This window comes from Sebastes umbrosus, chromosome 22, assembly GCF_015220745.1.
Source record: "Sebastes umbrosus isolate fSebUmb1 chromosome 22, fSebUmb1.pri, whole genome shotgun sequence".
Lineage (NCBI taxonomy): Eukaryota > Metazoa > Chordata > Actinopteri > Perciformes > Sebastidae > Sebastes > Sebastes umbrosus.
Genome location: NC_051290.1, coordinates 6038859 through 6066047, shown reverse-complemented (window position 1 = coordinate 6066047; position 27189 = coordinate 6038859). Strand labels below are relative to the sequence as shown.

At 39.6% G+C, this 27189-nt stretch overlaps 2 protein-coding genes across 4 annotated transcripts; both read left to right on the top strand.

Annotated features, from left to right (window-relative positions):
• The first annotated feature begins 381 nt into the window (after positions 1–381).
• Positions 382–14189, top strand: nectin4a (nectin cell adhesion molecule 4a). Of its 2 annotated transcripts, none has more exons than XM_037759059.1 (11): positions 382–774; positions 4473–4670; positions 5201–5368; positions 5878–6156; positions 7339–7456; positions 11364–11518; positions 11620–11779; positions 12107–12182; positions 12464–12526; positions 13396–13542; positions 13704–14189. In XM_037759059.1, exons 1-11 carry the CDS (start codon positions 720–722, stop codon positions 14106–14108), a joined length of 1824 nt encoding a protein of 607 aa, XP_037614987.1. In that variant the 5' UTR covers positions 382–719; the 3' UTR covers positions 14109–14189. The 2 variants fall into 2 exon arrangements, with proteins under 2 accessions (XP_037614987.1, XP_037614986.1); XM_037759058.1 differs by having other exon boundaries at positions 383–774; positions 13396–13566.
• Positions 14190–18516: 4327 nt separating this feature from the next.
• Positions 18517–27134, top strand: otub1b (OTU deubiquitinase, ubiquitin aldehyde binding 1b). Of its 2 annotated transcripts, none has more exons than XM_037759061.1 (7): positions 18517–18624; positions 22943–23004; positions 23553–23651; positions 23804–23922; positions 24329–24413; positions 24846–25040; positions 26540–27134. In XM_037759061.1, the coding sequence occupies exons 1-7, from the start codon at positions 18537–18539 to the stop codon at positions 26735–26737; spliced, it is 846 nt and encodes a 281-aa protein (XP_037614989.1). In that variant the 5' UTR covers positions 18517–18536; the 3' UTR covers positions 26738–27134. The 2 variants fall into 2 exon arrangements, with proteins under 2 accessions (XP_037614989.1, XP_037614990.1); XM_037759062.1 differs by having other exon boundaries at positions 18527–18618.
• The last annotated feature ends 55 nt before the right edge of the window (positions 27135–27189 follow it).

The window sequence follows — 27189 nt, the reverse complement described above, 5'->3', positions numbered from 1 at the left end:
GTGATTTAGATTGTCTCAGTGGTGCTCATCTTAATATTTGTCATTATCCCGTTTAAAAAATTAAAGGATTAATTTGTTTTTCTCCTTTGGGAGGAGGAACCTTTTGTTTTGGCGTCAGCCTCGTACAGCAGCCTGTTGTGATATGCAGTTGAAACAGGCTCTACCGTGTCTGCTTTTCACCTGCCTCTCCTCTGAGCAGAGCATGTAACGACGAGAAAATAACTGTCATGTTGCCTCGACCAAACCGGAAAGGTGACTTTCGGTGCGAGTGTGTGTGTGTGTGTGTGTGTGTGTGTGTGTGTGTGTCTGCATGTGAGTGCATGTGCTTGTGGGTAAGTGTGTGTGTGTCTGAGAGAGAGAGAGAGAGAGAGAGAGAGAGAGAGAGAGAGACAGAGAGAGAGGTGTAGCACAAACAGGTGTATGCCAAACAGGTAAAGCTGCGTCTTCTTTTTTCTAAAGAGCAAACATGATGGCGTGCGCTTGACAAACCAACACGGAAAGGATTTACACTTTCCACAAGGACTTTATTCAACTATAACTATTAATATTTCTTCTCTTGGACGTGACTTGGGAAGGGGATCAAGGATGGAGGCATGACTCCACCTCAGTGCTTCATGCATACCTGTCATTAAGGATACCATTTACCTGGACCGATGAACTTTATTTCAGCGCTGAAGTCGTCACAGATTTTGTACAGTTAACAGCAACTGCCGAGGAGAATGACACCTCTGTTGAACAGACTGTCTGTGTGTCTCTGTGTCCTCTGGATATTTGGTAAGAAGGCTTTTTCATGCAGTCTGTCCAAAGTGAAGTGTCTTTATTTGGTCTTGTGTCAGATATGATATTCCTTCAGGGCCATAGAACGCATGCAGAACTCAACAATGAGTATGTAGTGACCTTATTATGTGCTCTTGTACTCTATTGTAGACCTGTTCATCATACTATAGCGACAGACTGAATATCTGTGTGGTAATGTTGAGGAGAACATTACAAATTACACAAAAATAAGTATTTCTTGCTTATGAAAGATGACCTAAAGTATCTCATGCATATTCACAAGCTATGTTTTGTACTCTCTGCGCAGGGAACCAGCTTGACTTAAGGGTAGACTTAACTCAGTGCCGTTAAAAAAAATACTTGTCTGATATTTCTGGAAAAACAGGTTGCTGTGTAGATCAATTCCCCTCCTTCGAAATTCAGAGGAACTGCATGGACCCTCCTAGTGTGCGCTCAAGAGTAAATGTGTGTGTACATGTTGCAAGCTTATGCATGTCTGCCTCAAAACATCTTTCTACTGTATCGTCTTTACAGTATTACACAATGTATTATTATGCCTTAACCAGTTTATCAAATAGGTGATGCCAAAAATGTGAATTCTTACACAATATATCAGGCAATAAAAGTGAAAATGGGAGTGTTATTCCAGTAATGCAGCACAGGCAGATTCCGTATGGTTTAAACATCAGGGTGACAAACACACACACACACACATATCCATGGAAAAACACACCTGTCTGCAGAGTACACTCATCAGGTCTGCTGGTAAATGCATGAATCACATCCTACGCACTGACATATCTCAACAGATTCTCCCACATCAGGTTTTGAATCACCTGTAAGAGCTGCTCAGTATGAGGCCGATACACGCAAACACCCAAACGTGTGAACGTGTTGCAAATGACGAAATTAGTGTGGTGCAACAGAATCACATGTGTGACGGAGAGTATAACGCTCTGAGTCACATGAGATCTGTTGATAACACTTCATTTTCATTTTACAGAGTGACTGTTGAAAACATTTGGACATTTGAGTACAGACAGATATTTGTCGGGACTCGGGACACCCAGCTTGAAACCGGGACAATCCCGGTAACCACGTCTGGTTACTCTGGCACGGTCGCATGACTTCAACGTCACCACCGCTAACCTTCCAACTTGTAGTTTGATTTTGTGGGCTTATCTCTTTTTCAAAAGCAAGTTGGAAAGTTTGAGTTAGAATAGTTTGCAAGAATGTGAGTATAAACGCAACCAGGCTGTAAAGATGGACTTTTCCGTGTTTGATGCGGTTCAACGTGATGAATGAAATTCGCAAGTGGTGTGCGCTGTTTACTGATGTATTTTATGTCATAGAACTAGACGTGAAAATCTTAATCTTGTGATAACCACACACTTTATTTCAGGCATCTATTGACTTCGAGACAAGGGAACTGGAAGTGCTAAAATGCTAACTCATTTCCAGGTTTCAGGAAAGGCCTATTGAAAGAGGCTGGGTTCAGCGTCATTTCTTTGGGGTAGAACACATGCGCAGTCAAATCTGGTCAGCACTCGCCGAAATTGAGCCAATCGCAACGCACGATCGCAGCTCCAGTTACACTGTGCAAGTGTCATGCCCCATACCCCAAGACCCGTGTCTGTCCGTGTCCCAGCCTCCTTCCCCCGGCCTTGGTTTTGGACTCAATCTTGCAGCAATCTATTAACAAATGTTAGTATGCTAACATGCTAAACTAAGATGGTGAACATGGTAAACATTAGACCTGTTAAACTACATGCTGATGTTAGCGTTTAGCTCAACGCACTGCTGTGCCTGCAAGTACAGCATCACAGAAGCTCTAGCATGACTGTAGACTCTTGGTGACTCAAAACTAGATCTTAATCAAACAACATGAAACCTGAAAATGTAGACTTATGCAAACAAATTCAGAGCAGGCTAAGTGATCAGTAAAAACAAGTTAGAACTGCTGTCTACAGGACAATAACTATAGGCTACTGTTTGTAATAGCAAACAGTGAGAATAGTGATCAGAGATAAATGCTTCAAGAGGCGAATCTTTACTGATTAGGCCGTTTCAGACTGATGAAAAGACCAGCCATATTGTATTTTAGCTTGCATGCAGATGGTCTGTCATGTTGTGAAATGATATATCATTATATCATTAGTGTTTGGGATTAAACCACCTGCTGAAATTTATTTTCCATGCAAGCTGTTTTCCTTCAGTCTTCAGTCCATCAGGAAACCGCACCTTCTGAAAGAGAATCAATCACCAGCAACAACACAAGCCTGATGCCAAGAGCAGCAATATAATAATACACTGTGATGATGAATCACCTGCCCCGGCTTTTATATCGCAAACATTACACTTATTTTGCATTAGCTTCACAAAACAGAATTGTATTTTAGCAGCGTGCCTTCTTCTTGGTAAGGAGACATCAAACAGAAGGAGACAAAAGCAGTGAAACAAAGAGAGTATGCATGCTAGCGTTTGTGGTTTATAGTGTTACAGACGCACTTTGTGTGTATTTTATGTCCTGTATGTTTCCTGAGGCCTTAAACGTCTCGCTCTGTCCAGACACTGAGGTTACTTTCTGTTAGTTTGCTTTGAAAGCTTATCTCGAACAACTAGTTGAGCGACATATCTTCACTTGTTCTACTGATAGACAGCTTGTTTTCTCTCTCCTCCCTCGTGTCTGTCCTCACTCTGTGTGGATTCCTTGTTTTTTACAGCCCCGTCTGTTCTCCTATTGTCTTGAAATCCAATCCTTGAAGTCTGAATTTGTATTTCCATGCATGCCGTGATATTTTCACCTCATTCTGTAGACATTAAAGGGAGGGTTTGGGTGTTTTGAAGTGGGGTTGTAATATCTATAGTATAGGTGTATTACTTACAGTAGATGGTGGACGGTGCGCCCCCAGCTTGGAAAAACAAACAGGAGCACCGACACCATAGCAAAGCAATGTACTGCTGTGGATGGGGGCACCAGCAAAATGTATTTTAGCCATCCAAAAGAAAGGCTCGCCTACAAAAATTGATATCCCTTTAAGTGTACAGTATATTTAGAATATTTTACAGAACTGAAAGTGAAACTTTTCTATACTGTTTGGTGGCTTTGAAGAGAGCATAGATAAGTTTCACTTTCAGTTTAGTTCACGTCGGAAAGGGCTGTCTGATGGCAAGATAAAACGGTGAAAATATTTTAAATATAGCGACTTTGGCCAATCACAGGTCGTTTCAGAGAGAGAGAGCGTTCCTATTGGCTGTGCTCCAGCCATGTGAGCGGTGCTTGGTATTTCCTCAACTTGATCTCAACATGGCTGCCGGGTCACAAACTTTCTCATTTTACATCTAAACCGTGCACTACAAGATGTTTCTGACAACATTTGAGGAGAGAAATAGGCATTACAGTAACAGAATATTGATTCATATTTGATGTGCTGCCTAGTTTGACCGTTTGATCGGAGTTCGCGAGTGATCTACTCATAGGTCTCATACTATTAAATTCCTCATATACACTCGTAGGTCAAAGGTCACTGTCAAGGATGTGGTAGCACTGGTAGGGATTTAGTGTTGAGCGCAGCGTCACTGGATTGCACATTGAAACAAGCCAATTGCAGGATCTCCTTCACTGATTCTAGTCTTAGTATATCTCTTGAGCACTCATTGGATGCAATTACTAACCCACCCCTCTCCTCTTTTAGTTACAGCGATACAGGGAGACTTTGTGGATCTCCCTTCAAACGATCCCATACGCTCCCTGGCGGAGGAGGAGATCTTGCTGCCCTGTCGCTACCAGGCCACCGGTGGAGATGTTGTGGTGCAGGTCACCTGGTATAAGGTGCAACCCGTTGGCCCCAAGGAACAGATCATCACCGCACACCGTACTAATGGACAGACAGGTCGGTTGTGGCCTGGTGACATTCTCTCTGACGCATGCTAAAAAAAGTTTCTTAAAGAATATTTTCACACTGAGTAACTTCCCCTTTTCACTCTTCATTCCACTGAGCAAATATTCTAGTGGTATGACAAGTTGATTTGTCAGTTTCATAGAGCTAATAGAGCTTTAAATAGGCAAGTGTTCACAAGTATTAAATGAACTAAGGACTGTGAGAGACACTGACTATTTTGCTTCGATATCACAGGAACATTTCACGGGTTCCGAGACTCTCTTTGCACTGTTTATTCTTGGTTACTTTTCTGTGTGAGACATGCTGGATAAGAGCAAGAGCTAAACGCTCAGAATGTAAATTTAATTTCTCGAAAGGGTGCAGTCATGTGCATGGAAATGAAAGTGACAAAAGAAACCCTGCAGGTCCGTGTTGAACTTGCTGGACTTAATTTTTTTGTGTCACATCCGATGATCTTCCTCATACAGGTCTTTTAACTCCTTACTCTCTGCTTCTCCTTCCTCTATTCTGCCTCTCTGCAGCGTTTGGGTCGTGGTCTGGTCGTGTGCACTTTAAAGACAGCGACCCCACCAAGGACTCGTCTCTGGTCGTCATGAGCACAGACGTCCCTGATGAGGGGAAGTACATCTGCCGCATCAGCACCTTCCCCTCCGGCAACTTTGACAGAGAGATGTCGCTCATCGTGTGGAGTGAGTCCCTTCCTCATGGCCATAATCATCCTTAAGTGCACGTTTTCACCGTTAACATGCCATTTCACTTTTTCAATCTGGGTTTGATAATTTTATTAATAACAAGTTAAGTTAGCGGACTACTTTATTAATTTGAAATAGTTAAAGTAGTTTAAAGACCCTGAAAACTTTGAATTCTCTATAGCATTAACTGTATATGACTAAATAAGGAACAATCAAAGTTAAAGTTAAAATTTAACACTGGAAATAGTGAAATCACCTTTCTCTTGTGTGAAAAGCACAAAATAAAGAAATCCCTCATATGAAATAACTCAAATAGTTCAAAATGTTTCTGAAAACTGTGTGTTCATGTAGAACCAATCGCTCTTAGTAAGAAGCTGATTGAGAAAATATGTTTACAGGGCCTTTAAAGATCTCTTTAAGTCTATTTGTGCATTCAATACTAAATGTGTTGACTTCTCATCATCATCTTCACTCTGACCAAACATTATAACATCCCCCCCATCCAGCCAATCCCATCTTCTCCCTGGACCCGGTGATTCTGGTGGAGGGAATGGACTACCGGCAGGCCGCTACCTGTCGCTCTGTAGCCCGCCCACCTCCCCGCCTCTCCTGGGACACCGACCTGAATGGCCAGTCCATCAATCGCTCCAACGACAACGGGGCGGTCTCCTCGCAGTTCTCCCTGCACCCGCTGAGGAGCATGAACGGCAAGAAGCTGGACTGTCTGGTGTGGCATCCGACTTTAACGGCCCCCCGCAGGCTCAGGAACAAGCTGGTGGTGCACTGTGAGTATTCACCAGAATTATAGTGTTACATTATACAAATTAAGGTTTGAACACACGCTCGACCAAAACATGGACACATTCAAAACATAGGGGGAGACTGGGGCAATTGTAACATTTATTGGTTTTGATGTCATTATTCCACCCGATTTGATCGTTATCAGGCCTTTAAATAGGCGTTATCAGTCGCTATAAGCACCATAGATGTGGGTCATTAGGGGCCTTCTATGCCTGCTACGTTGTAAAAGTGAAAGTGAAACTTAAAAGCAACACATAAAACTCAGTGAAACGTTTTGAACGCAAACAAAAAGGCTTCTTTAGGTTTAGATAACAATACGACTTCTTTAGGTTTAGGCAACAAAAACAACACCTTTTAAGTTAAGTTTAGGGAAAAACATCATGGTTGGGTTAAAATAACTTTGAACACAAAGACATCTACACCATGTTGGTTTCACAAGGGATGCAAACTCCAATCTCCTGGGTGAAAACGTTGTGTATTGTGTCCCATTCATCATCCCCGACCTCCACCCCTTATGAAGTTTCACACTGTCTAGACTACAGCACTTGACTTCCGCTTCTGCTCCTGTCATAATTACTATGGTCTCTACCATGTGAATAGATAATAGAACCTTTTAGTGGGTGTAGTAGGTCCCTATTGACTCATATCTATGGGGCTTATAGCGACAAATAACGCCTATTTAATAGCCTGTCTAATAAGTTGATTACTCAAAAACCTCTTGAGCTATTTGGATACAATTTTTATGTAGGTAACTTGTATTTGTGTTGTACTTGTTAACTGTCATCAAATGTTTTACAAGCAATGTTATAGTCACAATATTGATTGAAACACTAAAAGTTAAATGTTACATCTGCCCCCACATGCAGGGGCAAGTAATACCTTCATATAAATACCAAGGACCACAATAAACTACCAAGAATATAGATATAATTAAACCAATTTAATATCTATTGAACAATGAATTACTTTTATATCTCAAAAAAAAGTCTTGGCAGAAAAACTTTGATAAGTATGAGCAGCAGTTTGCATCAGCTAAAAGCTTCACCATTCAGCCTTGGCTACATTAGATTCTGGTCTTTCCTTTTTTGAAGTGATAAACAATGCCTCCTTTTCTCCTCACGTGCTTCAACTGAACAAAGCTGATCAATTATTGTTCTTCCTCCCAGTTCCTCCACATGCAGAGGTGTCTGGCTACGGTGGAGACTGGTCCGTGGGTATGGAGAACGCTGCCCTGAGGTGTGTGAGTGGAGGAAACCCCAAACCACAGAGTTTCACCTGGATCAGGTACAGTAGGACCCGCCTCCCTCTCTGGCTGTCTGGTACTCGTGTGACTAACTGTCTGATGCGTCTGGTCACTATTACTTTTCTCGTAACTTTGAGAGTAATTACGCCAATTATTTTGCTATAATTCCACCAGTCAAGAATGCAGATTGTTCAGCGAGGTTGCACTCAGGTCATCCTCAGAAGTCAAATGTCAAACGACGTGAAAACGCCTCCATGTGGCAATATTGACATACACTGTAAATGTAAAATTGGTTTAGGGAAATGAACTCATCTGTTACTATTAACTCAATTTAAATAGAGATGTCTGCCAGTTTCGAGTCACGAGCTGATTAGACTGTATGGAAAATAAAAAACTAACCCTGAAACTGGATGTAACTGAAGCAAACCTGCATAGTATCTGCTTGAATACTATATATTTGAGCAGTTCAGGTTAGTTAAAGGAGCAGTGTGTAACAATTAGGGGGATGAAAACGGAATATAATATTAATAAGTATGTTTTCTTTAGTGTATAATCATCTGAAACTAAGAATCGTTGTGTTTTCGTTACCTTAGAATGATTTATATCTACATAGGGAGCGGGTCCTCGTCACGGAGCCAGCCGCCATGTTTCTACAGTAGCCCAGAACTGACAAACCAAACACAGGCTCTAGAGAGGGACATTCACGTTTTCATGTCGGCCACCGTAGTTCTCAGTTGCTTGCAATCTGCAAACTCACCGCTAGATGCTGTGAAATCCTGTACACGGCACCTTTTTTTTTGGAATTTTAGACCACTAGTAGCACTATGGAGCAATGTTTTTATGGGTGGGTCTCTGTTCGTTTCCTGCTTTCTGTTAGTAGTTGGCTAATCCACTGATTGACAGTTGAAGAAACGTAGCTGTGAAAAAGACTGCTAGCAATAAACATGGATGTAAATAATGCATGATTAAAAATATTTAAAAAATTGGCAATGCAAATGTTTAAAGGGGACCTATTATGCTTTTGTGGTTTTTCCTTTTCCTTTAGTGTGTTATATAGTTTTTTGGTGCATGTAAAAGGTCTGCAAAGGTACAAAGTCCACGCCAAAGGGAGTTCCTCTCCCTCCACAGAAACACTGCTCATGAACTGCCTGAAACACCTCACTTGAAGTCCCGCCTTTTCTTCCGTAGCGTGGTGATGTCACCAAGTAACACATTTGCATAATACCGGCCTAGTTTGGCACGCCCTTAAACAAAGCTAGTTTAAAGCGGAGCTCGAGCGGAGTCCGAAGAGTTTGGTTCGGTCGATTAATCACATCAGAGTAGGCCAGCTGACCAATCAGAACTGGTGGGGTAATGTAGCCTGGTTATTTATATACCTCAGGTTGAAATAACTTTTAATAAGGTAGTGGGGATTTCCACCCTTCTCCCATGATTTAACCAAACAAGTCCTGGCATTGTCGCCTCCTGATTATGCTGCTTCAGTGGAAACTAACATATTGAAATGGTGGTGTGTGTCATATAGAAATGCAGCACTTTGCTGTCCAGCTTTAAACCCAGACTAGGGTTTGACTCAGGTGCCTGACTTCTTCTGGTTGAGTCACCTGGTGTCATCTTTAAGCCGTTTCCTTTTGGTGCGTATTCTCAGGGTGTGGCGTAGTTTGGCTTGAAAAATGTGAGAGCCACAACAAGTGACTGGAAGTTCGCATGGAATCCTGGGAAGTGGCAGTTAGGGCCCCAAGCGAGAAATTCCTTACGCACAGATGTCTAAAAATGTAAAGAAAGTAAAATGTTATGGTGAGGTTTCTTCTGATTTGAGTTGTTTTTGCCAGGTGATGATGCGTATATTACTTTGCTGTTAGTCACAGGAACACACCTTGGGTAAAAAATGAGTTTTTGTGAGTAGGCTGAGGATTACCAGACAAATGGCATGCGCACAAACACTCATGCAGACACACACAGAACCATGTCAGCACTCTCTAGTTACAAGCAGCCTCTCCTTGCATTTCACATGAACACACACACACGAATGTGCGGCGGCTGCAGCAGCAAAAGTAGCAGCAGCGGGCGAACCTGTTGGCTTTGTCAATAAAAGGCGGTGGGTGAAGTAATAGCTGGTGTCACAGTGTCGTGTTGCGGCTTGTGCCGAGAGCAGACAGATGAGACAGTTTCACACGAGGGAGGGAGGAAGAGGGGGATAAGCAGAAAAAGGGAAAGGGATGAGTGGCCCCGATGACAGAGGTGAACTAGTGGGGGCAGGTACTGTACTGGAGGTTAGAGGGGGTTGGGGTGAGTCAAGGGGCGGCGAGAGGAGGAAGAGGAAGCAGAATGTGTGGATTAGTGTGAGATGTTATCATGAAGGTGTGTGTACTGCATATGTAAAAACAGACAGTTCTTCTTTCCTGCTAGTGGTTCGGGTTAGTGTAGACATTTAGGTTTGTTTCAGAGCATCTTATAATAGTGGACATACACCTGATATATCTGATAATGTTCACAGAGATTAAGTTCAAGCATGTTCCAACTGATTTAATCAAATGCGCGCAAAACAGCAACACCGAGGCAACACCCTGGATTGTGTTGCTCATCGAAGTTTCTAAAACATTTTCCCTGAGTCACCCCTATCCCTAACGCAAAAGTAACTGACCTTCAAAAAATGTTTTTGTTTGTTACGCAGTTAGTTTGAAATAAAAAGCAGAAATGGTGGTGTGGTCAACATGTGCAGGCATAGACAACATGGCTGAACAAAGGAAACTGATCTACCTACAGAAATGTCAACTTCTTAAGGAACTGTGTGTGAATCTTTAGCGAGGAGAGGAGCTCAGAAAAGAAGGGGGTTATGATGTGGAATGAATTTAAATTTTTTTTGGAGGGGGCGAGTGGAGGTATTCAGTATTCAGCAACACTACCCTAATAATTTGTATACAGTCCCCAACAGTTAAAGTTTCTCTGCAAAAAATAGTATAAACCTTGACATTTGAAGATGTTGCGACATTTTTAAAAATGTGGAAATCAGATTACCACCAGATTATAAAGAAGAGGTCTGTGTGTTAATCCTGTGTGTCTCACTTTGCTCTGATGTCCTTAGAGGACAAAAATGTCCACGTCAAAAACGGGCATAAAATTACAGAATATTATCGAAGTTAAATCTTTTAACCAACATCAGTCCTGATCATGACAAATAACAAATATTCAGAATTTTAACCCTTTAAATGCCAGTTTGTTTACATAATGGTACTGTTGTTTATGAATAAAACACAAACATTGAATAATTTCTGTATAGGTACTAAATTCTGTTTTTTTTTCACAGTCAATGATTAACAACAACATTGATTTTGATGCATTTTTATTGATTGTGCAGTTTCAGATTTAAAAAAAAAAAAACACATGTTACCTTAGAGGACAAAGATGTCCCCTTCCCAAACTGCTTTAAAAATAATATAAATTATAATTTTCCTGATCATAACTACCAAATATTCATTCATTTTCAGAAATTTAACCCTTTAAATGACAGTTTCTTTACTTAATGTCACTGTTGTTTCTATGAAGACATTTTTGTTTTTGTTTTTTCACAGTTTGGGGTATGTCATTGATTAGCAACAACATTGATTTTGATGCATTTTATGTGTGTGTGCAGGAAACCAGGAAAATAACATGATACAGTATTTGTCCCTTAGGGCAAATATGAGAAAACGGCTCAATCTGGTGGACAATAGTAAAAACTACAATGTTGAAGGCAGGGCTCTATATTGAAAGAATAATAGATATAATAGAGTGCATGCTTTTATGCTGTAATGGCTGTGGGATCAATGATTGTGGTTTTAGTGGGTTTCAATGGGAACATTTTTGTCCTAAAGGATCTGAGTGTCTATATTTTGGCTACACAGTTTATTAAAGACTTATATAAGGAGTAAGTACTTATTATAATGTAACTTTGTTTTGTCCTGTCTGCAGAGTGGGGGGAGAGTTGCCGGAGGGTGTGATCCCCCACCCTAATGGAACGCTAGCTTTTGGGCGACCCCTAAGCTTGTCAGATGGAGGCACCTATCAGTGTGTGGCGAAGAATGACGTGGGAGTGGGGAAGGCGGAGATGGAGGTTGGCGTGGCAGGTAGATCACGGCAAAGTCAACATCACATACTAAGACTTAACTGTGAGAATAGATCCATCTAATCCTGCCAACTTCTCTACTACTGACTCTCCCCTTCACAGAACCTAAAGAGGAGCAGCCCATGATTGAGGGCATGCTTATGATCATCGTGGGGGGTGTGGCCGGGGGGCTGCTCATCTTGATGCTCATCATTGTCATCATCGTCACTTGCCACCACAAACGCAGGAACAAGAAGCTGGAGAAGGAGCTGACTGTGAGGAAGTACGTCCAGATTTGTTTTTAATTGAGATGAGATAAGATGAGATGAAACTTTAATGATCCCCGCAGGGAAGATTGAGCCAATAAGGATAACCAAGAATGGAGCAAATCAGGGGCTATTAAGCATATTTCTACTGACAGTTACAACAGTAGAGCGTGTTAAGTAGAATTAGAGGAGCAAAAAGTGTCAGTTGATAAATGAGTGCTGGATGTGCAAAATAACAGCAGAAAATATGCATGGAAACTAAATAAAAAATGAACTACATTAAAACTTATAATTCACAGTGAATCATTTAAATATCTCTTTTTTTCTCCTCTTGTTTCTCACAGGGAGGAAATAAGCACTCTCTCCAGACAGGCTTCTTTCAGGAGAGTGAACTCTGTCAGCACAGACGCCAGAGGAACGGTAAACTGAATAATTCTTTTCACACTGAGCGTACTTGTCCTACTGCAGCATCATTTTGTGTTTTCTCATGTGTCTGCACGACCTGATTCAGGCTGCTGGTCCCATATGTTTCACACAATCCTTTATTCTTATTTAGAATATGCACTGTGATGAATACCTAATACTGCGGCAGTCAAATATCTCGTCTGTCATCCGTCATTCAGTGGGTGTGGATGTTTTGTGATACGCTGACTTTTTCCTGTCCCACATCTAACCCAGCCCTCTGTGTCTTTTCATTGCAGACGGAGGAGAACATCCCTCTGAGGGTGGAGGGAACCATGAGGACCAGCCTGTCTTCCCTCGGGGTCAGTCTACATATCTATCTAACCAGTCGATTAGGCTGTTGTCAGGCCATGAAATAGGCGTTATCAGTCGCTGTAAGCCCCATAGATGTGGGTCAATAGGGGCCTACTGCACCCACTAGAAGGTTTTATCATCTAGTCACATGATCGATTAACAAAAGAAGGTATAAGAGAACACAATAGCGACCTCTAGTGGCCTGTAGTAATTATGACAGGAGCAGAAGCGGAAGTTAGGCGCTGTAGTTTAGACATGGTGAAACTCCGTAGCAGGTGGAGGTCAAAGACGATGGATGGGAAACAACGCACAGGGTTTTCACCCCGGAGACTGGAGTTTGCATCCCATGTGAAACCAACATGGTGTAGTTGTCTTTGTGTTTGTAATTATTTTAACCAAAAACACAATGTTTTTCCCCAAACTTAACTAAATAGTTTTTTTTTTTGCCTAAACCTAAAGAAGTTGTAGTTTTATTGCCTAAACCTAAAGAAGCCTTTTTGTTTGTGGATCAAAATGTGACGTTTCATTCAGTTTTACAACGTAGTAGGCCCCTACTGATCCACATCTATGGTGCTTATAGCGACTGATAACGCCTATTTAATGGCCTGATAACAGTCGAATCGGTTGCTTATAGCGCATTACGTATTGCGTGTTCAAATTGCACCAAATTCGACAAAGCACTCCAGCAAGCCTCCAGCAACACGCCCGCCAAGTGTGAAGTCGATCGGATGAGTGGTTCTCGAGATATGCGGAGGACACACACACATATAGACAGAGATTCCTTGCTTTATGGTTAGATTAAGGGTGCAAAAGACATTAACATCTGTCCGTCTAACCAGTGTATGAGTGAGTATTGATAAATGTCTTTTCCTGATAGGATGCTCACTGCAGCCGATCTACTCTCTCAGGTGGACGGGGAGCGTTTGACTACCTGGGCAGACCAGTCCTGCACAACAACTCGCGGAGGGGAAGAGACAGGCTTCTGGACAGAGACGAGGAGAACCGACTCCGAGTGGAGACATACGTGAGAAACAGCAGTATTTCTTTAGTAAGTGTGTATTTCTGGGGCAAGTCAAAGCCTGATTTCACCAAATTAGGGAATGCATCTTATCTCCCAGCTTATTAACGTCTGCATACTCACCTAATGATGCAATTAAGAACAGTGTCTGCTCTGTGTCTTTGCAGCAGGAAACTCGTTTCCACCCTCCTCTCACGCCATCATCCTTCCCAGTGGTGCAGTCTACCGAGATTGTGAGACAGCTGAACGGCAGCGCCATTGTCCCGACAGATGGGGGCTCGCGGCCAGGAAGTGTCTCCAAGAACCACCAGCACCCTTCTCCTCTGAGCTGCAACTACCCAGCGGTCACAGACGATGAGGATGAAGTAGATGAAGGTTTGGGGGGTCCTGCCAGTCAGGAGCACCCTGACGACCAAGACAGCGAGACCAACAGCTCCCAGGTGTCCGAGGCTCACAGTGCACACTATCAGCAGACTAACGGCACAATCAGACCCAAAATCCGGCCAAAGCCTGCGGTGGGCACTTTGGTCAGTCCCCATGCATCCCTGATCCACAAGGCCCAGATAGTTTAGCGGGCAGCTGGACAACGAGTACAAGACTGGCCAACTCTGGACCTTGATGCTGCTTCTTCTTTATTATGTGGTGGTGCAATAGAATAAACTCTTGAAAGGAAAAATCTACTCTAAAGCATCTACTGGGCATTTCTGGATATTGGATTTCTGTCTTCTGATGTTTGGTGATCAACAATGAGGGATTACTGGCACAAACAAAGACAATGTCGCAGTATTTCCAGTGCAGCTACTACAGCGTTTAATCGCAGACAATATTCTTTCGCAATCTGTTGCTCTGTAACGAACAGGTGAATGCAGCTGACATACCTTTTATTGGGGGATGTCGACATGCACGGTAGGAAATCAGGAAATGCAGGAGTGGTAGAAGAGGCTGTGGGAAAGTTAGTACATAGGGAACATAGATTGCAACACCTCTGTACAGAGGGTGGATTCATGCTGGAGTGGTGCTCAGTTCATCAGAAGCTGTGCCTGTGTTAAGTTCCCTTACACAACACGGTTTGGGATCCGATCCAAACCATAGGGTTGTTCCTCTCTTGCCACACCTGCAACACGCATACCTCCATATTGTCTTCCTGTCCGTGTGTCTTTGACTTGATCGCTCCGACATTTTGGATCAGATAAAGACTTCATACAGCCAAAACACGACTAATCTTTCCTAGTGATTTGGCGATCTGTAAATCTGTACAAATGTGCAAATGATTTCTTTACAAAAAATGTATATTTTTTAAATTTTTAAATCCAAATAGGAAACAGTAAATTAGCATACAGATAAATAATTCGTACACGCTCCTGCTCCCATGTTACAAGGATGGAAGTTTAAACACTATTTTTTACATATAGTTCACATGTGTTTGTAAAATACCTTTTTATTCTTTTCTACTGGATTGTGTGCTACTTTTCTATTTTTGTGAATACGTCTGGACTCTTACACTAGAGAGAGAAAAAAAAGCTGCGACAAATGTGGACACAGCCTACTGTATCTGCAAAGTTAACGACAGGATGATGCCTTTCCAAGAAGAATTTGACATGGACTGATTCAGGTTTTTAAAGGGACCTATTATACGTTTGTACTTTCCCCTTTCCTTTAATGTGTTCTATCATCTTTTGTGCATGTAAAAGGTCTGCAAAGTTATAAAGCCCAAAGTCCACACCAAAGGGAGTTACTCTCCCCCACAGAAACACTGCTCCTGAACTGCCTGAAACGCTTTGCTTGAAGTCCCGCCTCTTCTTCCTTAATGTGGTGATGTCACCAAGTAACACACTTTACCTAGCGATTAGTTTGGCACACCCTCAAACAAAACTAGTTAGAGCGGAGCTGCAGCGGAGTCCGAAAAGTTAGGTCCGGTTGACCAATCACAACAGAGTGGACCAGCTGACCAATCAAAGCAGACGAGGCAGGAGTTCAAACAGAGCGTTTCAGACAGAGGGTGAAAAGAGGTGCTTCAGCACAGCCGATATGAGAAAAATAAAGTGTTTTTTTCAACATTAAAGCATGTAAACATGCTCTAGTATAAACCCAAAATACAAGTATGAACCTGAAAATGCGCATAATAGGTCCTCTTTAATAATGTGTCAAAACCAAGCATGTATTATTTATCTGTAGATGGATAATAGGAGATACATTTTGTATATAGTAGTATTGGGTTCTGTTACAGCCCTGATATGGGAACAATGTGCCAAAGGGAAAATATATATATATAAAAATATCACTTTTGCTTTATTGGCAAATATGAAGTATTATTTTGTTCTGTTAGATTTGGATTTACCTTCTATAAACACAACACAAATATGAGATAGTTCATGGCAAAGCCAGTGTGCCTATATATGATTTACTGACATCCAACAGGTAGGAGCAGCAGATGATGAATGGTATTATGTGTGAATGTAGGTTGTATTTGTTGCGGACAGTGCCCCCTGCTGTGTACTGCTGGAAAGTGCAGGGACCCGAATGAGCCTACTGCAAAAACTACAGAGCTATGAAAGACTGCATTCCACTGTGATTTTGGTCACTTTCCTGGATTTTCAATCATTTTAAGGGCTATGTATGGGTGTCAGCTTGTGTCGATGGTTTGAAATAAACGTGCATGATTTTTTTGTAAAACTTTGATGCAAACTAAACTATTTTCTGGGTCATCTAACTATGGGGAATTTACACTGATATTTATTCTGGTTTGCTGGGGAGTTGTCTGTTGAGATTCCTGATTTCTTTTTGCAGGGGTTAATTTAAAAAAAAGAGCCGTATTAATGTGCTAAGGACAAAATGAGTAGTAGATCCTATGAACCACCCGTTCCTCCTACCCTAGGTGCATATAGTCTATGTGTCCTGTTGGGCTTGGTGTGCAGTGTGTCAGTAAGTTTGCGGTACGAATTAATTCAAGAATAGGCGCCATGTAAGCTTAACATCAACTGAAAAAATTAAAGGTATCAATGGTCCAGTGTGTAGCATTTCGAGGGATCTATTAGCAGAAATGGTATATAATATTCATAACTATGTTTTCATTAGTGTATACAACTCAGAATCGTTGTGTCCTCTTCACAGAGTCCGCCATGTATCTACAGTAGCTCAGAGCGGACAAACCAAACACTGGCTCTAAAGAGAGCCTTTCGCATTTTCCTAGTTGCAGTGGATGTGAATGTAATCAACTGACAGGAAGTACACATGGACCCAAGCTGTTGCCTAGCAACGCAATCCTGTTGCAATTCCGTCGCCATTCCGTCGAAATGCACTAAAACGGAGCGTTTCAGACAGAGGGTAAATACAGGAATATTCAGGCCGACAGTATGAGGGAAATAAAGTTTTTTTTTTTAACATCACAACATGTAAACATGTTCTAATAAAAACACATAATACAAGTATGAACCTGAAAATGAGCACCATATGGGACCTTTAAGCAATCAATAATTTGACACAAAAATGGTCCACAAGTGTCGGAGATTAGAACTGCGTCCATAGCAACGGTCTGTTATACGTAGCAATGGTCTGCTATAAAGAAATGACAGACCGATTGACCAATCAGAATCGAGTATTCAACGAAACCTTAAAATAATTGTTAATAATGCAGAGGACACCACAACCAAATGTGCAAATGAATCAATTTACCACAAACCAATTACCACACAGTGAATGCACAGTGTGGCCTTCAGGGCCGCTAATGGCCTGGGGCCTTGTGGCAGTTGCCCACTTTGCGTGGTTGGTAATCCAGCCCTGGCTCTCAGTCTAGGGACCTCCTGTTAACTAACTAACTAACTAATTAATTGACTAGCTAATTAATCAATCGACTAACTAACTAACTAACTAACTAACTAATTAATTGACTCGCTAATTAATCAATCGACTGAATAACTAACTAACTAATTGACTACTTAATTAATTAATCAATCGACTAACTGACTAACTAGCTAATTGATTAATCAATCAACTAACTAACTAACTAGCTAACTAACTAATTAATTGACTAGCTAATTAATCAATCGACTGACTAACTAATTGACTACTTAATTAATTAATCAATCGACTAACTAGCTAATTGATTAATCAATTAACTAACTAACTAACTAGCTAGTTAGCTAACTAACTAACAAATTAATTGACTAGCTAACTAATCAATTAATTAATTAATTAACTAACTAACTAACTAACTAATTAATTGACTAACTAACAAATGAATCGACTAACTAACTAACTAACTAACTAATTAATTGACTAGCTAATTAATGAATGGACTAACTAACTAACTAACTAATTAATTGACTAGTTAATTAATGAATCGACTAACTAACTAACTAATTAATTAATTGACTAGCTAATTAATGAATGGACTGACTAACTAACTAACTAACTAATTAATTAATTGACTAGCTAATTAATGAATGGACTAACTAACTAACTAACTAATTAATTGACTAGTTAATTAATGAATCGACTGACTAACTAACTAACTAACTAATTAATTAATTGACTGGCTAATTAATGAATGGACTAACTAACTAACTAATTAATTAATTGACTGGCTAATTAATGAATGGACTAACTAACTAACTAATTAATTAATTGACTGGCTAATTAATGAATGGACTAACTAACTAACTAATTAATTAATTGACTGGCTAATTAATGAATGGACTAACTAACTAACTAATTAATTAATTGACTGGCTAATTAATGAATGGACTAACTAACTAACTAATTAATTAATTGACTAGCTAATTAATGAATGGACTAACTAACTAACTAATTAATTAATTGACTGGCTAATTAATGAATGGACTAACTAACTAACTAATTAATTAATTGACTAGCTAATTAATGAATGGACTAACTAACTAACTAACTAATTAATTGACTAGCTAATTAATGAATGGACTGACTCACTAACCAACCAACACTAAGATAAACAACAACAAGACCCTACCGGAAGTGCGTCATGAATGAGGTCATGCAGAAGGCGGAAACAGATCTCACAGCTAGCTAAGATGGCGGAGGAGCAGCAGGAATCATCACAGGGAGAGGGTGAGGGTGAGAGAAACAGTCACAACACGAAGTATACAACGAGCAACGCGGGGTTTTCTCTTCTCGACTGAAGCCTCACATCCGTGCGAGTGTCCGCTCCGCGTTTCAGCCGCTGACCTCTCCGATATAGAGCTGTTTCACACAAACAGCGAGGCCAGTGGCTAACGTTAGCCACCGTTAGCTTCCTCTGCTACACAAAGAGAAAACGCTCGTTTAGTTATTGACATGGCAGCACGTAGTGACAGTCCCACAGGGTTTAACTCGAGTTAACACTGAGAGTATGTGCTTCATATTAAACACAGGATATTCTCTTTGTTGTAGCTAAACGAGCAGATTCGTCGTGACTAGATTGTGTTTTGTTTTCGCTCAGTAGCTCGAGCTAGCTGCCAAGTCGTGCTGACTGACGCGAGCTGATGTTGTGGATTAAGTTGTTTTCATGTTAACTGCTGACTGGCTGAATGTGGTTGTGGTTATATGATGGAAAACAGCAAGAGAACATGCAGCTGTCTTTGCAAAAGCTTTGTTATTGTCTTTATTATGTTACATTTTGTTATTTACGTGAGTGCAATGTTGTTTTCAGCAACCACAACAACTCTTATGTCTCTTTTTAAAGACAATAATAGACAAATAAATAAACAAAAACAGGATTTTACAGGATTATTCTTGCAGAAATCTCAAAATCTGAAATGTTTTTGATACCAAATCACAGCATGGCTTTTTCTGTGGTGTTCCTCAAGGTCTTGGTGTCTTAATGTGGTATTTTGAAAGGATTATTGATCATTTTTTATCAATTCTGGTGGTAAAAAATCAAATCTGTGAAAGAAAAAGCATATAAACTATTATTATATTACTATATTATATTTGATTTTTTTATTTTAGTGTCTGCAATGTTGTTTTCAGCAACCACAACAACTCATCTGTCTTTTTTAATGACAATAATAGACAAATAAATAAACAAAAACAGGATTTTACACAATTATTCTTGCAGAAATGTCAAACGTTTTTGATACCAAATCACAGCATGGCTTTTTCTGTGGTGTTCATCAAGGTATTGGTGTCTTAATGTGGTATTTTGAAAGGATTATTGATCATTTTTTATCAATTCTCAAGTGGTAAAAAATCTAATTTGTGAAAGAACCCGTATAAACTATTATTATATTACATTTTTTTTGTACGTATCCATCTGTTTTTTTTATTTAAGTCAGTGCAATGTTGTTTTCAGCAACCACAACAACTCATTTGTCTCTTTTTTAAAGACAATAATACACAAATAAATAAACAAAAACAGGATTTTACACAATTATTCTTGCAGAAATGTCAAACGTTTTTGATACCAAATCACAGCATGGCTTTTTCTGTGGTGTTCCTCAAGGTCTTGGTGTCTTAATGTGGTATTTTGAAAGTATTATTGATCATTTTTTTATCAATTCTCAAGTGGTAAAAAATCTAATCTGTGAAAGAACTCGTATAAACTATTATTATATTACATTTTTTTATACACGTATCCATCTGATTTTTTATTTAGGTGAGTACAATGTTGTTTTAAGCAACCACAACAACTCATTTGTCTCTTTTTTAAAGACAATAATAGACAAATAGATAAACAAAAACAGGATTATTTTAATAAGGTGTCACTGAAAGCCCCCAGGGGAAGCAATTTCTGCACCATTTTCTGTAGCCTACAGGTTGCTCAGCCACATGGTTTGTTTGTATACTGAGTTATTTGTGCATGCAAGGTACACTTACAACAGCTTTTGGGGTTTTTCTTTCACTTACAAGTGACACAGAACAATTTCAGAGAATGTAAAATGCATGATCAAAAACACACGATTCAAGTTATTTCCAATCTGTGTTAAATTGTGGCTTGTTTTAGATGGAAATTGCCATTGCAACACGTGTTGGATAGTGTAATCCATCTGATTGTTTTTTTCGTGAATGCTTTATTATTGTCTTCATTATATTACATTTTTTTATTTACGTGAGTGCAATGTTGTTTTCAGCAACCACAACAACTCATCTGTCTCTCTTTTAATGACAATAATAGACAAATAAATAAACAAAAACAAGGATTTTACAGGATTATTTTAGCAGAAATCTCAAGTGGTAAAAAATCAAATCTGTGAAAGAAATCGTATAAACTATTATTATATTAAAATTTTTTATACGTATCCATCTGATTTTTTATTTAAGTGAGTGCAATGTTGTTTTAAGCAACCACAACAACTCATCTGTCTCTTTTTAAAGACAATAATAGACAAATAGATAAACAAAAACACGATTATTTTAATAAAGTGTCACTGAAAGCCCCCCGGGGAAGCAATTTCTGCACCTTTTCTGTAGCCTACAGGTTGCTCAGCCACATGGTTTATTTGTATACTGAGTTATTTGTGCATGCAAGTTATACTTACAACAGCTTTTGGGGTTTTTCTTTCGCTAACAAGTGAATAATTTCAGAGAGTGTAAATTGCATGATCAAAAACACTAATCAAGTTATTTCCAATCTGTGTTAAATTGTGGCTTGTTTTTGATGGAAATGCCATTGCAACATGTGTTGCAGGTGCATGGATAGTGTAATCCAGCTGTATTGTTTCGTGTAAAAAGAGTGTAAAATGCAATTCTCAAGTGGTAAATTGTTTTTAAATTTAGCACCAAATCTGTGAAAGAAATCGTATAAACTATTATATTACATTTTTTTATACGTATCCATCTGATTGTTTTTTTATTTAGTGCAATGTTGTTTTCAGCAACCACAACAACTCATCTATTTCTTTTTAAAGACAATAATAGACAAATAGATGAACAGAAACACAATTATTTTAATAAAATGTCACTGAAAGCCCCCCGGGGAAGCAATTTATGTGTGAGCTGCACCATTTCTGTAGCCTACAGGTTGCTCGGCCACATAGTTTATTTCTATACTGAGTTATTTGTGCATGCAAGGTTCACTTACAACAGCTTTTGGGGTTTTTCTTTCGCTAACAGGTGACACTGAATAAGTTGTTTTCATGTTTAACTGCTGACTGTAGCTGAATGCGTCTGTGGTTGTGGTATATGATGCAAAACAGTAAGAGAACATGCAACTGTCTTCATTATATTGCATTTTTTATATACGTATCCATCTGATTCATTTTTTATTAGTGCAATGTTGTTTTTCAGCAACCACCATAACTCATCTGTCTCTTTTTAAAGACAATAATAGACAAATAGATAAACAAAAACAGGATTTTACACGGTATATGATGGAAAACAGTAAGAGAACACGTAGCTGTCTTCATTATATTGCATTTTTTATATATGTATTCATCTGATTGTTTTTTATTTAGTGCAATGTTGTTTTCAGCAACCACCGCAACTCATCTGTCTCTTTTTTAAAGACAATAATAGACAAATAGATAAACAAAAACAGGATTATTTGAATAAAGTGTCACTGAAAGCCCCCTGGGGAAGCAATTTCTGTGTGAGCTGCACCATTTCTGCAGCATACATGTTGCTCGGCCACCTGGTTTGTTTCCATACTGAGTTATTTGTGCATGCAAGGTAAACTTACAACAGCTTTTTGGTGTTTTTCTTTCGCTAACAAATGACCCTGAATAATTTCATAAAGTGTAAAATGCATGATCAAACACACAAATCAAGTTATTTCCAATCTGTGATAAATTGTGGCTTGTTTTTGATGGAAATTGCCATTGCAACACGTGTTGCAGGTGCATGGGTAGTGTAATCCAGCTGTATTGTTTAGTTTGCATGGGTGCATATAACACCTGTATACACAGGCTTTAAAGTGTGTATGCAGGTAGCGCCTGCAACAATTGTTAGACAAGCAGGTTTATTTTTGTGCACACGTCCTAAGATTATTTAGCTTTAACGATGGTATCCTTATTTAATAGTGTACTTTTCTGGTGCTTGCTATTGCATTTGCTGCACTGTAAATCTGTAGCACTGATCTTACACTACAACACTATAGCAATGTCTCCACTCAAATTTTAGAAGGTAAAGAAAAAGGAAACGCCTGCACACTACTCCATGCCACAATATTTTTATGGACTATGTTTCGATCCTGCTATGTAGTAAATGAAGATATTGTGGCACGGAGTAGTGTGCAGGCGTTACCTTTTTCTTTACTGACGCTGTTCTACGTGATGTACGTATAATTAATCTTCCACTCAAATTTGAACCTGACCAATTTTCCATCCTGATATGCTTCATAAACATTGGCCCTAATCTGATGCAGATGTTTAATTGCCAAATACAATTTCTGCCATCATGGTGGCCTATTGATCTCTTTTTGAAGTCTTTTACCCTGATGCCTAATTTTCTCTTACAGGAGTGAACTGCCTCGCATATGACGAGGCCATAATTGCTCAGCAGGACAGAATTCAGCAGGAGGTGAGAAATCCCTTCTTTTTAATTGAGGAATAGGATCAAAAAGTTTCCAGATTCCAGTCATTTCTTAGTTTTTCTTAGTTAAACATCCACAAAACTCAGCTTATGTGAACCCTTCATATGCAGCTGTCAACACTGTAGAAGATACCACAATGATTTGTCTTTATTCAATTAACAATTGATGTTTTTTCATGAACCAGACCTGCTGAATGTTTGAGAATTTTGAGTACAGCCTTTTGAATGTTCCCAGTAATCAGTAACATTGACCTTGACTGTTAAGATAACTATGAAACTGCACAGCTATGACATATAAATATGGTTTTAAATTGGCACCAACCACCAGCCAAATGCTGGTAAAATATGCAAGAGGCTGCTAGATTTGCTTCACTCACCAGCCCAAAAAAATATGTATATGTAAATATGTATGTATATTTATTTTTTTGTCTGTATTGCAACCTTTGTTCAGAATACAAGCACTAGCCCACAGCTGGTTAATGAGTTGAGTTGCTTACAGTGCATGCATTAATTATTTTGTTTTTGTTGGTGTCTAGATAGCCAACAGTAACCCTTTAGTGTCGGACAGACAGGAGCTGGCGGTGCTGCAGAGGGAGTACGCTGAGGATGACACAGTTTATCAGCTCAAGATCAAGGTCGGTCAAACCACAGCACCTGCTCTTAGGTTACTGCACCCACATCAGGGGGCATTTCCTCCACAGTTCAGGGTGTCATTTTATCCAGAGCCACGAAACAAAACTGTACGTCACTTTTGATTTTATATCATTCCTTTCTTGTTTTCTTGCAGGACCTACACAAAAAATACTCGTACATTCGTAAGACGCGGCCAGATGGGAACTGTTTCTACAGAGCCTTTGGCTTCGCACATCTCGAGTCGCTGCTAGATGACAGCAAAGAACTTCAGAAGTGAGTGTCGCAGTGGTTACCGTTTGTGCTGTAGTAGCTGTCGGTCTCTAGACTCAAGTTCACACTTTTGCCGTCTTGGACGATTAAAGTCTGTTTTGGCACAGTTTTGTCTTCTCATGTCTGCACCAATTTGATATATTTATTTTTTATAGCTTTATACAAATCTGTCAGGTGTAGAAACACTACCTTGCTATTATAACAATTATATACAATTATAATAATTATAGACAATTATGAATGCAGTCATCTAACATTTAGCTGTTCTATTGTGGTAAAATAAAATGTGTGCACAGTGCTCTTTCTCAGTTCAGTTTGTCTCGTTTTCCGTTATACTTAAAATCTAACAAACACTATAGTGTTCTTAATATTCACATGATTATTGAATACATGTTTTTTGTCTCTTCAGGTTCAAAGCAGTTGCAACTAAAAGTAAACATGACCTGGTTAACGAGGGCTTCACTGAGTTTACCATTGAAGACTTTCACAATACTGTGAGTTTCTTGTACGAGAAAAAAATACATTAATTGTTTATTGCTAACTGACAAACCTAAATGCAGATGTTTTTCTTGTATACTGAAGTAGCAAATAGTGTGAGGTGTTTATTGAAGTGAACAGCAGCATTCAGTAGCAATGTAGCTTTCAAAAATGACTTCATTGATGGCTTTTTCTTATCGCAAATAACAAATGTAAGTGAGTCTTGCAGAGCATACACAGTATATCAATTGTATCCTGTTGGATTAAGTGTGTGATGCTGTTAACTGTTCATTGCCCTGCCAGCTTGAATGGTAATCTGCCAAAGTACGAGATGTATTTGGTCCGCTGGAGCTTACAGACGCACTAGATTTGGCCAGTTAGACAGTAATTTGGCAAGCTGGACACATACATATCAGTCTAAGTGATGTAAATAATGTCTTTCCTTCAAGTTCATGGACCTGATTGAACTTTGCGAGAAGCAGCCGAGCCTGCAGGAGCTGCTGAACTCCTTCAACGACCAGAACGTGTCGGACTATGTGGTTGTGTACCTGCGGCTGCTCACCTCGGGCTACCTGCAGCGAGAGTATGGCTTCTTTCAGCACTTCATAGAGGGAGGACGCTCTGTCAAGGAGTTCTGTCAGCAGGTGGGGTTTTAACATTTTCATTTTGATGAATTTAAGATTAACTTCTAGTTCCTGAGAAGCAAATCTGGGTCTCATTTGTTGCTTAACCCCCTGACCGACTTTACTGTCTTTCAGAGGCTGTAGCAGGTTCAGTTTTAGGAAGGGGGCTCAGTAACGCTCCAAAGTTTTGCTAAATTTTGGCGAGGAAAAACTCGCATGGCCATTTTCACAGGGGTTGCTTGACCTCTGACCTCAAGATATGTAAATGAAAATGGGTTCTTTAGGCTCAACCCTCAGTCGCCATTTTAAGGAGTTTGACCTGCCTCACTGGTAGCGGACCGTTGTTACGCAGCACATTTCTAACGCTTTTGATATTTTAATCTTAGTTCCCACGAGTCTCCCCTTTACAGACATGCCCACTTTATGATAATCACATGCAATTTCTGGAAGAAACTATGCAGTTTTTTGAATGCAGAATAAATGGGTTATCTTCGCCTATTCTAAAAATGATGTTTGAATATTTCTGCATACTGGGGTCCCTAAACAGTCTTGGAATAACATAAATTGGGTCTCACTGTAAAGCTGAGACTCTTGTGGATCCAATGAGTCGAATTGTATTCATGTGTGATGATGTTAGTCCCCATAGGGGCCATTTCATATAGTGAGACCATTATTTATAATTCGACCTCCCTGTATAAAATGACCTGTGGTGACCTCTAGGATAATCACAGCCTCATGAAACTTTACAGGCACAAACTAAAAACCTAGAGCATTCAGAGGATGGATGGCTTTCCTAGCTAGATTGACAATAATTGGGTTTCTGAGCAGTTTCCAGAACAAAAGTGCTCGCCACCCAATCGTCGAAAAAAGCAATTCTTGCAGAAATCTCAAAATATCAAAAGTTTTTGATACCAAATCCCAGCATGGCTTTTTCTATGGGTTTCCTCAAGATCTTGGTGTATTAATGTGGTATTTTGAAAGGATTATTGATCATTTTTTATCAATTCTCAAGTGGTAAAAAATGGTTAAATTTAGCACCAAATCTGTAAAAAACATTGTATAAACTCCCAAAATTGCTGCAACAACTTATGAGACATAAGTGAGCATGGGAATAGCCATCATGTACTTCAATCAAAATGTTCTAAGCGCTTATACACTTTCACAATTTATTTTAATTAGTTAATTAATTCATGTTTATTCCTGATTTATGACTAGAACAACAGTGCCGAGCTGCATCTCAAATTAATCTTCAGGTTCCCAGCTTTCAGATGATGTACACCACTTCTATGTGACATCTACCGTTGACCTTGCTATCTCCCCCTAAACACCCCCTGTACCCTCCTAAAAAAGGCAAAAACTGGTCTATTGTGGGTCTCAAAGGGTTAAAAAGAGTACAGTCAGCCATCCTTGGTTGAATGAGAATGAAAAAAATCACAATGTTCAATATCTAACCATTTAAGTTCTGTGAAAAAAAACCTCACATTTAATGTTCTTTTTCTTTTTCCTTTTTCTTTTTCAAGGAGGTCGAGCCCATGTCTAAAGAAAGTGACCACATTCACATCATCGCCTTAGCCCAGGCCTTGAACGTATCCATCCTGGTGGAGTACATGGATAGAGGAGAGGGAGGAACTGTCAATCACCACGTCTTCCCTGAAGGCGGCGACCCACGCATCTTCCTCCTCTATAGACCTGGCCATTACGACATCTTGTACAAATAACACTCCTGGCCGCAGCACACCTCATTCTCCTCCTGCTGTACGATACAGCAGTGGGTTAAAAAAAAAAAAATAACTTCAGCAGCCACGTTGATGAAGCATACATCTGTGTATGAGATTACACTCATGTATTTGAAAAAAAATAAAAATAAAAGATAAAATCACATTACATGCCTCCCTTACCCTTCTCGCCCCAAACTCCCCGAGTTTATCCTCAGTCATCACAAAATGGTTAATTAAAAAAATCTTTGGAAAAATAGAAGTGACTCCAGGCATTTAGAGTTGTACAGGTTTTTTTTTTCTTTTGTGGTTGTAAATGTTATCTACTTGCTTTATGTTGGATTCTTTTCCTTTGTTACACTGCGTTTCATTGAGTTTTATTAAAGGGATTTACATCTTATTTCTTGTGTTTTTTTTTTTTTTTCTAAGTAGTCAGGTTGAATTTAGGACTAAAA